The following is a 17333-nucleotide window of genomic DNA, read 5'->3' on the forward strand; positions in this document are numbered from 1 at the left end:
GTTCAGCATTAAAATGAATGAATTTGCTGAAATTTTGTGAGAGGCAGCTGCACCAGTTGCATCATGATCCTTGTGCAAGATTCACAGACTTTGCTAGACGTGATTTTCTTGCTGCAGCATTTCAGTGAGTTTCATTTTCTTTTTGCAATAACTTAAAATAACACTGTTATTACAGCTGCAGTTATCATGATGAGTTGTCTTATATTCTGATTCACAGCAGTTTTAAAACTTGTTTCAATCTACGTCACTGAACTTCCAGTGCATCACTGCTCAGCACTGTCAAACTTTAATTAAGTACTTAACTAAACTTCTGCTTCAAGTTCTAATATTATTATACAGCAGCCAAACAGTAATCACTACTGGTTTAATTTTCTACATTAACCAAAAATTTATCTGTATATAAGACACAGACAATTAAATTAAGACCATTACATTTTAATCAACACAGTTTAACATTGTAACAACAGTGAATCTCTTATATCTCAGAGCAGTGAAAGTTTTACATAACAAGGATAACGCAAAATAAAAACCATTTGAAAAGGACATTTTATTTCCTTGAGTTTCACTACTGCTGACATCCAAAGAGTGCATACTGCTGGACCATCTCCTCCAAGCCCAAACAGGAAGGTCTGTGCTCCTCAATTTGACACTCGCCGTCTGTGGGCCAGTACTCGATCCAGGTCCTCTCACCGAGCACGTACTGAAACCTGTGGAGAGGACATGCGGGACACATACTGTGAAAAAAAGCACAACTCCCTCCTTCCCACAAAAAACAAACTGTATATTTAATGACTCTGTTGTACAATAACACAGAGACTAAAGTACAAGACAGGCAAACTTGATTTATCACATGATTTAGTCATTAAAAGCTGTGAGACAGTAAAAATGTTTAAATGGAGAAAAATATTATGAGGGAGCTGGACACACCACACCACGCAACATACATGCACACAAAGAACAAACTTACGATTGATTTTGGTCGTCTCTGTGAATATCTTTGGACGTGCCCATGATAAGGTAGGTTTTGCCTTGCACCAGATCTAAAGACTCCCTGCAGTGAGGATAACTGAGGAATGTGCGCAGTTTGCCCTGAGGACCCACATCAGAACTTCCTGTAATTAAAAAAGAGCAGAAGGGAGAGAGAGAGAGAATATACGTAAGGGCTGAATGCACACCTAAAGGAGCAGTACAAAACTTTATTGTTATATTCTCGCATATTCCCAGTGGAATCATGCTTAAAGGAATAGTTGGACATTTTGGGAAACAGGCTTATTTGCTTTCTAGAAGACTGATGACACTCTCATCTTCATACAAACATATACTAAGCAAGCACTAATGCAAATAAACGTGCTTCTCAACATGTCTAACCTTTCCTTTAAATAGTCAAGAGCTGCTCTGTGTCCCTTTGAGACACTTAGAAACACGTTAGATAAAACATCAGATGATAGTAAATTTTTGCGCAGTTTGAACTGTTTTGATGTTTTAAAGGAAATAAACCCACCTTCTTTGATCACATCCAGTACCCGCATTGTGTAAATGTCAGTGGACAAACCGTCTACGAATCCTTCCAGTCTCACTTTGTAAACTGAGAACAGACAAGTTGCAGATTGTTACCTCACTTGCGTACATATTCGCTCATCTCTTACTTACAGAATCACAGGTATTACACAGCTGTATTTATTTATTTATTAATTATATAAAAGCGCTACATAAATGCAATGTTGCAGTCCATTTTGTATGGCATCTTACCAAAATCTATTTTGCTGGTGGGAGTACTCTCGCAAGATTTAGCTGTGCGCTGATCATTGCTGATTTTGCCCTTCTTCTGCAAACTGCAGTTCTCTGCAAATACACAAGCAAAGCACAAAGTGAATACACAGGCGAGGACCCGATTAACTGAGCACAAGTTCATGTGTGTTGATGGACTGATGGGTGAGTGCAGCTGTAGCATGTAACATGTTGCTGAGTTATTTATATTTATCCCTGACTGTTGCTCTGATCCTACAGGATCCCGCAGGTGCTGTTTTGCTCTTACAGAAAGTTCTGATGATTATGTTACGAGGTAGTGATTTACTGAAGGCCAAATTCCACGACCACCTCCTTTAAATTCGTTCAATGTTCTCTTGGTCTCAAGGCACCCACATTTATTGGGGTGCGATACTGCTGCAATTCTCAGACAATGCAATGCATGAAGCACAATGTCAGTGTTTATGAGTTCCTTCACAGATTTCAGTTTATGCATCGGCAGCTTACGTCTTCAGAGAGACACTGTGTTACTTACCTTCAGCACATGTGCATTCGTCGTTTCTACACAGCCTCAGTAGCTGTCCAGCTCTCCTCTCTGGATGGTAGAATTTCACACAGTGTGTTTCTGCAACGAGAAAGAAAGACGTTTGAAAAACATTTGTGCTAACTGCAGTACATCAGAGAAACTGTTCACTGAATATTTTGAAAATCTACTAGTGCCTGTTTATCTACCCTGACATATATTGTATCTGTGGCAAAGAAAAAAATCTTGAAGCTCACCGGAGCAGCCTATATTTCTAAGTGTCTCTGAGACTTACGGTCATAATATTCATAGACAGACACAGCTGCTGGTTGTAAGACGCCCACTTTCAGCTTCTGGTGGACCCTAAAGGTGATCTCCTCTGGTCGTGTGTGAGAAACCTGTGGAGAAATGTAAAGCAAAGGTGAGACAGAGGTAAACAGAGAAAGAACATGGCAGAGAGAAAAGGGGAAAGAGGGAAGGAAGAGTGATGTCTTACCTTGTCCAGGTAAAGGATCAGGGAGCCTCTTTCTGACAGGACTGTGTTCATCTCATATTTTGCAATGGTGCGGGCACGTCCTTTGGACAACTACACACACGCACACACAAACATACATTGTCAGACAACTTTCAAAAGCATAATACATCTTGTTTGTCACATTGACTTTTGAACTCTATGTGGGTATGTGTGTATCCGTAAAAGCTCTTACTAAGTCCAGGTCATTTGTGTTCACAGTGAAGCCTGTTAGCAAGCCAATATCCAAGACTGACATAGTTGCATCGCGCTCTCTGTCCTTATACCTGCACAGAAAATGGACAATGAACATTTTAATTGGACAGTTAGAACAATATGAATAAGAGGGTGAGTAAGAGGTAAAGCATTGAAGGGTCCACAGCTGGTTAGAAAATGTTCTGTATAAAGCCATGTCATTGTAACACTTGTCAGTACTTACAAAACTTCTATTCTCAGCTTGTATATCTTCTCATTCTCATCCAGTTTCTCTGGAGGAGCAAAACATCAGATGAGCATAAAATCTTTTCTCATAAAACCAAAACGAAAAATGCAAATGACAGAAGGACAATAAGAAAAACACAGTTTGCAGACAAACGCAAAAAAATAGACAAATACAGACAAACAGATGAAATGGCAGCAAATATAGACAAATAAACAGTGGCAGAGGGCACCACATTACCTGGGATGAGCTCCACTGACATGTTAAACTTCTGACAGTCACTCTCCTTCTCTGTAGGCATAGCGTAATATAGCGACACCATCTGTCACACAGAAGCAAGAGCATTTCAGTGATACATGCATTGTGATAGTATAGGCATCTGTCTTAAAAGCACTGTCCACACAAGGTCAAAAGATTTCTTTGATCTCATCTGGGATGAAAAAGGACACATTAATAAACAACAGATGAGCTAAGTACAAAAACACATTTCATTTACTGTCAGTGTTGCCTCTCCTGTTCCTGTGGCAGTCACTCTCACATCCTGGTTTATATCGTTGATCTGTGAGGATTTAAAATACACACACACACACACACACACACACACATATACTGGGATCAGCAGAAGAAACAAACTTACACTGCAGCAAAGGGAATGATAATATTAATGAGCCACTGTGAGTTAGTGCGTGTGTGTCTCACCTTAGATGTTCTTGTGGCATAGTGGTTATCCCTGTTGAAGTTGTACTTGTCAGGCTTTGACCTGCCCGGCAACAAGATGTCTACATTCAGATCATACTCTGGTTCTTTAGCACTGGCCCAGTACTCTGCTACGGCCTGATACACTATGATGGTAGCCTGGAGGGAAAAAGAGTGAGGGGGAGAAAACAACACTTAGAAAAAATAGGCGAACAAAATAAAAGTGCACTTGCTTTAAAGAGAGTGGAGTCCTGTGTTACCTGAGTTGATCCATAGCCTCCGCCAACCTTCTGCTGTTGGTTGAACCACCTCACCACAGGTCTGGCATCTTCAAAGGCCTTTATTAACATAAGGTGAGAAAAGAGCTGAAGTGTGTGCACTGGAGTATTTAAAACATTTAGTAAAAATAGAGAGAGGTGCTGATTCTGTTATGGTTATACCTTAAATTGCTACTGACCAGTTTCCAAAGCCTACCATACAAATCCATTTTTTTCTGTTTTTTTGTTTTTTTATTTGTATGAATACACAGGCATCATAAGACACTGACAAGACAAAATGTAGAACTATTTTCCACTATACTGGGTTACTATAGTTGTTTTTTCATTCCATAATAAAATGAATGATAATGGAGGGGAAGGAAATACATTTAAATATCTAGATGTGAAAATGAAAGTGGTCAGAGAAATGTAAAAGGTCCATGACGTTTAGTAAATGAGCCAAACATTTTGAAAAATATGGATATTAGAAGTGTAAAACACATTTCACTGACTTTTCTTTCTCCCTCATAAACCCTCTACAGTTTAAATCAGGTAGCATGGATGAGGGTTGTGCTGTGTGTTTTCTGTAACTCGACTGGTGGTGGTCAAACACACATAAACAGGATGTGCTCACCTTGGCCCTGACCAGAGCAAGAAGAGCATAAGCTGTGGCCTCCAGCGTGTAAACACGTCCCTTAGGTGTAGGCCAGTGGCTCAACTCTAAGGAAAACACAGACAAATACTTTTTTATCAGTAAGCAGGATTTGTGATACGTTTCAGTGACTGAACATTAATCATGCCTAAAAAATAGAATTAAAAAGAAGAAAGTAAAATGTGGGCAGACAGTCACATACAGGTTTGTACACATGAAGGCAGATAAATCATTTCAGGCCAATACAAATACTGATATTGACATTGATACCAATATATGTACTGAGCAGGAAACTTTACAGTAGAAAAATAACATCTTTACATCGTTGGCTAAAATCTTCCCATGATTTTTACCATAACAATTTTTTTTTGCATCTACACAGCCATAAAATATTGTTGTGTGACAGCACCTGGGGATCTAAACCTGTTGAGGATCTCTCGGTTCAGTTTATCCTCATTGGCCAGGGCGTATGATGTCATGGCAACAGCATATGGATTGGTGAGGCCAGGCAAACGCTTCTCCAGGTAGGCCACTGCTTTGGTTATACTTCCTGGCAGACTCTGGACAGCAAGAGAAAAAAAGAAGGGAGGGAGGAATCAGTTTTCAATTTTTCAATCAATTTTTTTTTTTTTACAGTACAACTTTTGTTTAGCAAAATATCACTAAATGACTGACTCACTGTGTCATCGTGGTTTTCTCAAATGCTTCAAAACAATGTCAGCACAATTGACCGTTTCCTAAACCCCTTGCTCAGACAGTGATTGTGAGGCTACAGCCATGGTCAAAAAAACAAAGCCTTCAATATGCACCTCATGTCGAGTTCATCCGTTTAGGCTAATCGGGGTGAGCCATTGATCAGTAGCTTCATATTGGCTGAAAAAGCATTGAATGCTGGTAAGGGACTCACATTAACTGTGGCTGAACATAGTGTGCGTGACTCCTGCATGGCGATGAGGCAGAAGGCCGTCATGGAGGCATCTGAATCTGCGCCACGAACATCCCCCTACACACGCAAACACACATACACAATTTTATTCATATCAGCTGAGAAGTCAGTGGCATGCAGTTGTTTTCATTTGTTCCATCGGTGCACGTACGATCATCTCTCCGTGGGACACCCTTCCAACTTCTCTGAACAAGCCGTCAGGTTGCTGTGCGTTAAGAATCAGGAACTTGACAGCGTCACAGATCACATCGTTTTGCACCGCCACCAGATTGTTGGCCATAGCAAACACCTTGACAACATAAGCTGTCAGCCTTAGAGAGAGGAGAGGGTGTAACTGTTTAGTTTCATTTATTTGCACATCAGATACACCTGTCCTCACATTGCCTATGTTAAAGGAGGAGGAGCAAATATTGACGTAGAAGATCATGGATGTTCGGATGCCTCACCAGGTGCTGCTGTCGCGATTGGCCCACACAGCAAAAGACCCATCCTTTTTACGGTAGGCAAGCTCATTCTGGTAGCCTGGACACATACAAAACACACAACCTTTTTACTAACTACCATTCATTCTCTGCTGAATCTCATCCACTGGATGCTAGTTTGAGGAGTCCTGTTATATTGGGAGTACTTGATCTTAAGATTCCTTCTGTAGCTTGGATCTGTGGGACAGGGTAGCGTGTTGACTACCGCACTGTCTGTTTTGATACCACTTTGACCAAAATCCCACACAGTGGGGCATCACTAAAATGTCAGGCATCGGTGAATAAATACATCTGGGTGAACTTACCAGTCTTGATGTGCTGGAGGGCTTCGTTCCGTTTCTGAAAGCCTACAGTTTCCCACTGGTTGGTTTTGTCCAAATATGTGGTTGCAATGACAGGCAGGGTCATGTGGATCATGTTCTGCTCTCCACAGCCTGAGGGCTGGTAGATCAGACTACCCATTGAGTTCCCACTAATGGCGTTCTCTACCAGTGGAGCTATCTGTTCCCTCCCTGCATGCACACACAGAAACAGAAAAACCAAAAAGCTGTAAATGGACAGGAAGAAACAACAGAAAATACATGCAAGGGTCGCCCACAACCAGTGAGGTGGTGGTATGAACATCGCTGCAGGCACTGTATCACATAAAATGCCCACAAATATAACATTAATTCTCACCTGTCACAGAGATCTGTGTGCTCGTAGGTGTGTTTGGAACCAAACTGCTCTTTGGAATTCCACTGTTGATAATTTCGTCTTGTTTACCACCTAAAGGAAGAAACAGTAGGAAAGTGAGATCAATTCAAGACACAGAGACACAATGTTACAAAGTTACTACACAGTGCAGGGATTTAATTGGTAATCTCACCCACCTGTCTTACTGGGGTCAAGAACTATAATCTGCGGAGATTTAACCAGTACGCCTTCAGGCTGGAAAAACAACAGGGCAAAAATTAGAAATGACAACTATTTTTAAGTAAAGTTTATACACTATCCTTCTTGTTCTGTTTCTTTTTATCTACAGTTCATTTTTAAAGGGCTGATACATTATACATCTGCATCAACGTTAAGACATGTTTGCTTCCCATGACGAAACAGAGCAGAAGACGTGGACAAAGGCAAATTTTCGTATTTATAAAATGTGAAAATGAGCATGGCAGTGTAGGATTGTTAGCAGAAAGCAGCGTTCGTGCCAAGGACACTCGCTCAGAATTCGGACATTCCAACAAAATAGCAGAGGGCAGTGCACAATACAGTAAATGAATAATAGGAACTATTATCAGACACAGATTATGTTTTTTTTTTTAAAGCATGACCACAATAATTTCCTAATCTTAACCACGTGGTTATTACTGTTACTATGGCAATGAAGCTCCAGTACCCTTAAGAGACATTTTAACCCGAACCATAATAATTTTTTCAAACACTAATTTGTTTACTGTGATTTGTTACGGTAGTGGCTTCAGATTAGAGAACGCCTTTGTGATTGTAGAGGACATGGACAAACAACATATTTTGTCATTTAATCTGGACGAGCTGTTGACTATAACTTGATTTCATTCTCAAGCCTGTGGCTTCATGCAACATTTTAATGTAATGGAAGAACAGTTTTGATATGGTTACAACTCTTACCACCACCCGCAGCATCTTAATGATTCCATCATTGAGCGACGAGTCTTTAACAGCTGCTTTGACCTCAATGCGGAACTGTCCTTCCTTCATGGGAATGATGACGAAGGGTACAGATCGGGTAGTCTCGGCCCCAACTTTGACCTCCTGTCGATACCTTAGATGCTTGGAAGCTGCGCTGCACACGTGCTCCTCCTCCATCAGATCCACACGCACCTTTAAAAAGAGACAAGGATGGAGAGAGCGAGTGAGGTTTGTGTAGTAGATCAAAGCTGAAGACCTTCCACAATGGCAATCGAATGCTGATGAAATATACACTTATAGATAATTTCTTTCTTATTTCAGGTACTCTATGAAATAATACTATTATTCCTATATTAAATAGGGATGTTCACAGTTAATCATAACCAATGAGGATCATCACCATCACTTTTAGTTTAGGTCACTCTACAGCGATGAATCAGTAATTTGAAGAAATTTAAAACTTGTTGAAAAGGTGTAAAAAGCTGTAAATATTGTATTAAGGTTCGCCCCAGTTCTCGGACTGACTTTTTATTTAGAAACGCTGACTCTGGCCTGAAACAACAGAGCAGAAGAGCACAGACTTACAGTGACAAGCTCAGGGCTGTAGTTGTGGAGGATTGCCTTTATTTCCAGCTGCTCTCCACGGACAGCAGAGTACGGCAGTCTGAGATCAATGAAGAACTCCTTCCGGACAATTACTTCTAGTGGTTCGCCAACACAGATTCCTTAAAGATGAGAGGGATTTAAAGAAAAAAAAAAGAGTGATGAAAAAGAGTGTAAGGGATGAGAGAGGGTTAAGATTAGACAACTAAAACACAGCACAGGTTTCAGTCACTGGATCCTCACCATGGGTTCTTGACAGACTAATGCCAGTGAACTGCCAGGTGGTGATTGAGTCTTGCAAAGGAACATTTTTCACCAAAAATGTGGATTCACTGAAACAAATAAAAAGTGTTAAGACTCAGAGAGGTGAAGGGGGGGGGGGCTTTAAATTTCACTGTATTTTTTTTGCATGTATGTTTCAGCTGCCTCACCAGTTGGGTGTATTTCGAGCGCAAGGAGGCAGGTTGATGTCTGACCACAGCCAACTTTCAGGGAACTTGGTGCGAGAAACGATTTCATTGCTGTCCATGTAACTGTCGTCATCTTCCTCACCTACAGTGTCATGAAAAAGGTTAACATTTTGATTGAACGACCAGTATGACCACGTATAACCACCCCGGCATCTGCCCCGAACCCTCGTTCCCGTCTCTTACTGCGAGCCAGTTGGAGATTTTCCTCCTTTTTCTCATCTCGCTGGTTCTCCATCTCCTTGCAGCAGTGCAGGAAGGCCTCGGCGCAGGCTGCACCGTCCGAGATGTACTCGCTGCGCCTCTCACAGGTGTAAGAAAGGGGGGTCTCCCTCATACCATCCAAACAACACTCACGCTGAAGTTCATTTTTGTACTGACTCACTGGAAAGAGAGAAAGAAAGAGGGGAGATGGAGGTGAGAAGGTATGGAGTCCAAGAAGAAGGGTGAACTGGAAAGATTTAAATAAAGTATTATTGCACGAGTTAAATTACAATTAGAGATAAATAAACTAGTTAAGCCAGTTTCATCAACAAGTCCAAAATCACAAGTTCCCCCTTTGAATAACACTAAAAACTAAAAAAAAACTGAAAAAGAATAAGTAAATAAAGTAAAAAAGCTTCAGCTTATTTGTATCCTTCTTCTAATACACAGACCTAATATGACTGCATGTGTGGTTATTGGGTAGTTTAAAGCTGTGATTCTTACGTAAGGTGGTTGTGACGTCCATTATTGTACTGGCTCGTTTCCTCCTGGCAGAGGCCGGACATTTCAATTCTGGAAAGGCAAAAGACTGGATCATTAACAGAGCCCAACAAGGTTAGAACTAGACTCTGCATGGCATAAACAGAAAAAACACATCTGTAACTGCTTTCTTTAAAAAAAGAAAAAGAAAAAGAAACCGTGTCTCTGAATCTATCTGTATGGCAAGATAGTGAAGAAGTGGAGCAAGAAATATTATGTAATTTGGGTGAAAAGACCCTTTAAGATGCAGTTCTCCTACTTTCCATTAGCCAGTAGGAAAACTGTATTTGGATGTACTGCAGATGATGAACAGGAGAACCCCAAACTTTACTACACCCCATATACTCCAAAACAAATTTTGCCATGGGGACACATAAAGAATAGTTTCTTGATCTTGACAGCTGGATTAAATAAATTTAATAGGAGAAGGGAAAACAATGAAACTATAGAAAAAATGGTGTCACCTTGTCTGTAGGGAGTCCCAGAAGCAGTGCTGGACTCAAACAACAGCCCAGCATCGTAGAACACACCCATACTGTCTCTCCCTCCACCTGGTGTGCAACCTGTGTCGTATTTCTCTACAATGTCCCACACCTGAGCAGGATGAAAGTCATTTACACACAGAAGTAAGAAAAGCAGACGCATCTGGAAACTCAAGTTCTGATATGGCATGAGAAGTCCTCTCCAGCATGACAGTTACACAGTACACTGGATATTAATGGATAACACACTTATATGCTGTATGTCCACTTTTAAAGAGTGTATTAATCTGTAACTGAAAACTTGACGTGTATTTTTTTTTCAACATCGAATATTTTCACAAAATGAAATGGAATAAAAAAAATTGCCTTTTTCTGGGTGAGGCGGTGCTTGTTATTCAGGACATAGACGCCTTTGTCAACTGCCACCAGTCCCACTGTGGCCCCTGGATCTCCAGTGACTTTGAGACCAAACATCCTGCGAGGCTCGTAGGAGGGAGCGGGTCTCGATGATTCCAATCTTAGCTAAAGGAGGAAGGAAGAGCAATGAATGAGCTTGTTTGATTGAGTTTGTTTTTTAAAGCATTTACTCATATAAAATATGAAATATAGAAAATATAGTTTAACTCTGCTATATCAGTGTTGTGTGTCTCACCGAACCCATGCAGGAGTCCTTGACGTCCACCCAGACAGAGTCTGCTACTACTTCATTGTCATTTGGATGGTAGTAGGCTATGATGCGGAATGATGGCAGCATTTCTTTGGTGATGGGAACTATTAGGGAAATCAGTACTTGACCTCTCGTCCTATAGCGGCCACTTTTCACCAGTTGACCTCTGCTCAGGATCTTAGGAAACACAGATTTCAGCACTTACCCAAAATAACTGTATGCACTACATAGGTAGTCATATATATATATGTGTGTGTGTGTGTGTGTGTGTGTCCATAAATGCATGTGTGCACAACATCTCTCACCAAGTATGTGATGTCAGTGTCTTCATTTGACTGCCTGTTGAGGTTGAGGTTGATTTTCAGATTGTCTCCTAATTCCAGCTCTGCTGTGTCCACGCCTGCAAAAATGACACTTTATTATTCAGTGCTAAACACTGAAAAGATCTTGTTCATGGTACGTACTTTGCCATCGCCACCTTGTTTTACCAATGTGATGTTATTTCAGGACTTTCTTTACCTATGTGGATGTAGTTGTTGCTTTTAGTGGTGTATGGGGCAGCGACCATTGTCGCGGTTGCTTGTCTGTCACGTGAAATACGAGGATCATTGGTCTTTGCCTAGAATGAGAGACACACACAGGAAAGGGCTTTCAGATAATACTTAAAGCCTCAGTATTTGATTATTGGTCACCAGGGGGAAAGAAAGATATATTGACTGCAGTTTGTTCATCGGTCACATTAGGTACAGTAAATGTGTGAGCAATGCCCTACATGAAGCTAGAAACCTGCACAGAGCTGCAGAGTTGATCCGTATCATGTAAATTTAAGCCTCCATTGGCAAATGGGCTTCAATATAAAAAGGCTGTCAAAAATTAACTTTTTTTTTTGAGACTTACAGTGACTGTCAGTCTTGGATCTCTTGCCACTGTGTTGATGGTTAGCTTTGCCATGCCATTGGCTGCAGTGAAGCCCTCCACAGGGCCTGGTTCCACCACCACTGGAACACCTTGTGCTGGACTTTCATCTGGATTCATCACTTCAATCTGTCGTCACAATAACAAACAGCTGAACAGTCAGAAAACATTTAACTGTCTTATTGAGTCATTCAATTAATCACATCTTATTAAGGAAAACCTTACGCTACCAGAGTGTTTGGTCTGCAAACTGCACAAATTGTGCATAAGTATATGACGATCTCACGATGAAGATCCATGACAGATCAAAACATTGCACCAATCTCTTATAGTTACAAAGAGACCAACAAACTCCATGACTGGCGACATGAAAGACAGGTTTTTCAAAATATAAAGGTCATATTTTTGGGAATATTTTGCAGGCATCTGTGTTTTGAGCAACAGTAGTGAAATGTTTTCTGGAAAGAATTTTTACTTTGAAGTAGATGTAAAGCCATACTGTTTCTGTCATTTTACATAAACATAAACCTTACCGCAACATCAAAGGACATTCCGGGTTTGAAATATTTGGGCGTCCTCTTGAAGTGGATGGTGTAAGGTGACGTCACAATCTGGATACCTCTCCGCTCTGCCTCCACCATTTCACCACCTGAGAGTTCAGGCAGAAACACACAAAGACACGCACACATGAACTGATTACCGGAGTGTGTTTTACATTTGTCTGTTTTCCATTTGACAAACTAAAACATGGAAACAGTAATTTAATTTCATTTGTATACATCTTGATGTGAACGTCATCATTTTCTTTTTTTTTTTCCTCTTTTTTTCTTGTTTGGAAAATTTTAGACAAATAATGAATAAACTCTTTCAAGCTGCTGAATTATCACGAATCATTCATGATTGGACCCACTGAACAGACACAAACACAGATTCTCTCTTTCTTACCGCTCTCCGTCAGCACACTGACAGCTACAAATATGGAATTCCCCACCAGTTCGTTGATGTTTGGGAAGGTCTGAAGGATGTGCTCTCTCTTCAGAATGACCTGTCCATTACCATTCTCAACCTAATGTGACATAGTACAAAAACACACCCTGAAATACAGTATAGTGGCACATTAACAAAATCTGTGGGCAGTTAGAAGTTCTCTAAAAAATATGTAAATTCTTATGTCATCCTGAACATCTATCTGCAGATAGAAATGTAACTGTAATTGAAATAACAGCAGACATTTCAAAAACAGGAAATCCCAGATGTTTAAAAAAAAAATATATAGTCTTGCAGAATTTGTAGCGCTAGTAAAAGCACATACTGCATAAGAAGGAATGACCAATCAACTGCAAATATGACAGACAGAAATACAGCAAAAATGTAAGTATGTGCTCACCCCCACTCTCTGAAGAGAGCCGGGAAAGCTCTTCTTTTGACCCTCATGCATAACCCCAAATACCACGTATGCTGTCCCATCCACCTCTTCACCAAACAGATACCTAAAACCACAAGAGAAGGACATGTTTAAATCCACAATGAAGTAAAGCAGGATAAATAGATCTACTAATCAACCCTGGTCTCTAAACCCACAAAACAAAAACCTTCACATACGTAGCTTTGATGTTGACAGTGAGCGCTGGACTGTCCACGTAGAAAAAGGAGTCCTGAGGCGTCAGTTTCACCTCAAAACTGGGGAGCACTAAAAATTTAAATGCATTTTATTATCTGTGCAATATCAGGTAAAGAGTAAGTGAACGCTTTATAAAGGTTTTACAGTAAATAACAGTTAAGGTAAAATGGAACTCACCATATTCTTTGACCTCAAACTCTGCAGAGTAGCTCTGCTGTGGGTTGCTGTGGAACTTGGCCACCACTTTCCAAACTCCAGGACTACACACACACACACACACACACACACATGCAAAAATACACTTATCACTCAATAATCAAGACAAACAATTTGACTTATGCTACCCTTCAAGGGCAGAGAGCAGTAACAGTAACAGAAACAGTGAAGATGAGAAAAACAGTGTTTAAAGTATTCAGGTTGGCTGGTTCATAGTTCACTAAGCGTCTCACTGTTTTGTTTTTTGTGTCTGTACATTTCCAACTAATATTTAGACTGAAATACAAATAATAAATTATAATGCAACTTGAAGTGTAGTTGAACGCAACTTAGATGAGATGTTAGATGAGATGACAACCAGGTACCTGTCTGTTAAATATAAAGTTAAAGTGTGTTCTGTAACACCATAAACGTGTTAAAATATACTTGAACTATGAATCGGATGTTATCCATGTTAAAATGTAATTTCACCAAAGAAATTCGCAACTTTGCATACAGTTGCAAATTAAACTAAATCAAATCAAATCCTCACCTGACAATTTCGGCAAGTTGGAAATCTCCAGAGTGGATCCCTGATTTCAAAGAGACTGGATCAAGTGGTAAAATGATGCCTTCAGGAGTCTAAAAATAAACAACAATGAGCAACCATTAACAGTGAGCCTTGCCAATCAAATTGGTGTAGTCAAACCATGTTCCAGCAAAGACTTTTGATCAACTCCTTGATTGACCAAATGTCTCTGTCTTCATTTATAGAGGGAGAGACTGCGTTTAAATGTCGCACTCATCCACTTGAGGGTGTTTACTTTTACAGTGGGTGGTGGTATGGTTGTTACTAACCTAACCTACTACTGTAAGAACAAGGTTCAATGAAGATGTATTTGCAATTTTGTAATTTTAGTATCACGTAGGAGAGGAGGGTGAAAGCGGGGACATGATTGTCATAATATTATTTTTGCTAATCAAAGTTAAAATACCATACCACAATCTCAATGGCAATGGAAGCATCAACTTGGTTTTGGTCATCCCTCTCCACCGGCTCCATGCGAGGAGTCACTGCAAACATCCTGTAATGAACTGAGATGAAGAGAGAGATTTTCATTTTGTCAGAATTTACAGCACAGTCAGTCATTTGAAAATGAACAGTGCATTGTCTTATCTTATCTTCTCATTAGTCAAACAGATATAAATAAATACAGAGGGTAATATATTTTCTAATGTTTGATCTTCTGTAGAGATACTCACACAGAGGTGGGTGTGTTTCTCATCACTGATGTAGTACTGGACTCACCTTTACTGTTGGGGGTGTAAAGGGTCTTGTCAGTCTGGATGAAGATGTAACCGGACTGGAAGGACACTAAGACGACTTTCTCCAGCTTTCTGTCCGGGAACTCAGCTTGCAGGTAGACATACTGCTTCAGGCTGGGATCCTTGCTGAAATCTCCCACAGGAATCTGAAGACAGTGTGCAGAGACAGAAGCAGTGTGTGAGGAGCAGGACGGCCGTCTATGATGAGCATTTCTGCATTCAAGATCTCATGACAGAAAATGAAGCCAAGTAACAGTGGTAGCATTTCGTCTACCGTTAGTTGTGCTAGTTCCTGGAAGTTGTTTTGACTGTTGAGGGTCACAGTTGTAGATGCCAGCCTTTTGGTTTTGGTAGGATGGTTCAACACGGAGACAACAACCCTTGTGTCTCCTGGGGTGCAGTCCTGACACTCCACAAAGATGTTTTCTGCCGTTCCTACGCGCAACAAGTTGGGAGCAGACATCACCTTCCTGCAGAGCAGTGGGAAAAGAAAGAGACAGAGAACATACTGTAGTGACTGTGCGCTGTGTTCTAACTGATATGTTCTTTTTTATTGTGTGAATTTTAGACACTATAAACCACATATATGCAAATAATTAGCCATGGTTGTCCTGGTTTATACATACGATTTACAAATTTATTCATTTGTTTATTTTTGTAGAGGTTGAATGAGTGGAAGTTGTTTCTGGTGTTTTTGGCTGGTTATCCCTTACAATGAGGCAGGTTATGGCCTTGACCATTAACCCTGTGAGCCCGTACGTATCATATATGATACCCACATTTCTGGGACTCATTGCATCACCATCAAGCATAAACTTTGCATTTAACCCTTTTAGATGAACTCTTATGCTCGTATACTGACTCCTGGTAGACACTCCTCACTTTTCTAAATGTTTTGACATGTGTGATACAAACAAAAAATATACTTAGAATTTTTTTTTTTTAATTTTTTTTTTTTTACATTTTGTCAAAGGGACAAATAAAGAGTTCATATTTGAAAAATTAGAATTTTCTGACCATTCTTTCATAGTTCAGGTCTCACAGGGTTAATGATTGTTGAGGGCTCCATCATGGACTTCAAACAGAATGAGTGATCTATTGATTATTTTGATTAAGATCCAGCACTGAATCAATACAACATTTCATCATGGCTCTGGACTCTGTGTCTGGTGTGATGCATCACTGTGAAAGCTCAGCACAACATTTAGGCTGACTTACTGGCATCATTTGAAAGAAAAACTTGCCCTATGCAACGCAAACTGGACTCTACAGCTCCTCAATGTGGAAGACAAATTAAATGAAACTGTATTAATCTAACATTTGTATCCATACACTTAAATCAGTTTATGATCAGGGAATCTGTGCTATTGTTGTTGTTCTTATTACAGTTCATCCAAGTAGACAGTTAATTTTAGTTCTTTATCGTGCATTAATTCAAGCTCAGAGAGAATCTACAAAGGTAAAGCAGATATACTCACAATGGCGATCCATCAGCCAGAGAAGTCATAGAGGCAAAGGCCAGAGAGGCCAGCAGCCACAGCGGAGTCCTACCCATCCTGCGGCCTGATCCTGCTCTGCTGACAATGTAGACTGTTGCTCTGCAGTTCCCTCCTTTTATCCTTTCACCTCCCTCCCCCTGCACCTCCACTCCACTTCACTACTGCCTCACCGACCCCTGCACCCTCAAAGCTCTCTCTGTACACACACAAAGACACTTGCACATGATTTCCCAGCAGCAGTTGAGAAACTGTTCATTTCTGATAAATGTTATCTCTGCTCTGAGGAAAAAAACAAACATGAGAAAATCAATGAGGGTTTACATTTTTGACTGATTTCTAAACTGACAGATGAATAAATGGTTCAGTGCTGAATTACAGAAAAACAGCTATTCTGCATTTCTGGTAGATGTTATTGAGTATGACAAATTTGTTTTCTTTGTCTTTATGCTGTTGGAACGTTTAAGTTACTCACAGTACCTCTGAGTTTGCACTCACACATAGTCAATCGTATTGAACACACACACACAAACTCACAGATAACTAGTTGAGTAATTTCAACAGCAGGGAATTTCCTCCAATGACAATGCAAAAGTCTGTGAAACGCAACATAAATATATTAATGTTTTACATTAAACACACAAAACCTTACAGTTTCTTTTATTGATTCCAATTTAGTAAGTAAGCTCTGTGCTTTTAAGGACTAACAGTATATTACTTGAAATTAAAATGTATATTTAAATTGTAAGTAGTTTGATTACATGTACAATCTTCTGTGATATGATAATAAATGCAATGAGATATTAGCCTATTTTTAACCATCCAAGGTTTTGCCATATCATTTATGCAGAGGCATCTACCCCTTTAATTTATCTGGTTGTATTGGGCCATTGTATGAAATGTGGTTAATCA

General features: G+C 40.1%; 1 protein-coding gene across 1 annotated transcript; it reads right to left on the reverse strand.

Annotated features, from left to right (window-relative positions):
• Positions 1–419: 419 nt before the first annotated feature.
• LOC121180310 (complement C3-like) lies at positions 420–16560 on the reverse strand. The gene is made up of 43 exons (XM_041035608.1): positions 16404–16560; positions 15200–15395; positions 14909–15071; positions 14600–14694; positions 14153–14241; positions 13582–13664; positions 13386–13473; positions 13171–13273; positions 12729–12849; positions 12317–12432; positions 11766–11912; positions 11388–11487; positions 11174–11268; positions 10854–11045; positions 10568–10723; positions 10184–10313; positions 9684–9752; positions 9162–9359; positions 8940–9060; positions 8752–8840; positions 8491–8630; positions 7885–8097; positions 7125–7182; positions 6931–7020; positions 6558–6764; positions 6217–6292; positions 5922–6081; positions 5732–5827; positions 5234–5384; positions 4807–4892; positions 4176–4253; positions 3919–4074; positions 3716–3778; positions 3460–3541; positions 3220–3268; positions 2977–3067; positions 2766–2855; positions 2565–2667; positions 2282–2371; positions 1750–1842; positions 1502–1585; positions 968–1112; positions 420–707 (listed from the first exon to the last, which is right to left on the reverse strand). The coding sequence occupies exons 1-43, from the start codon at positions 16478–16480 to the stop codon at positions 566–568; spliced, it is 4971 nt and encodes a 1656-aa protein (XP_040891542.1). The 5' UTR covers positions 16481–16560; the 3' UTR covers positions 420–565.
• Between the last annotated feature and the right edge of the window lie 773 nt (positions 16561–17333).

The sequence above is a fragment of the Toxotes jaculatrix genome, chromosome 4, assembly GCF_017976425.1.
Source record: "Toxotes jaculatrix isolate fToxJac2 chromosome 4, fToxJac2.pri, whole genome shotgun sequence".
Lineage (NCBI taxonomy): Eukaryota > Metazoa > Chordata > Actinopteri > Toxotidae > Toxotes > Toxotes jaculatrix.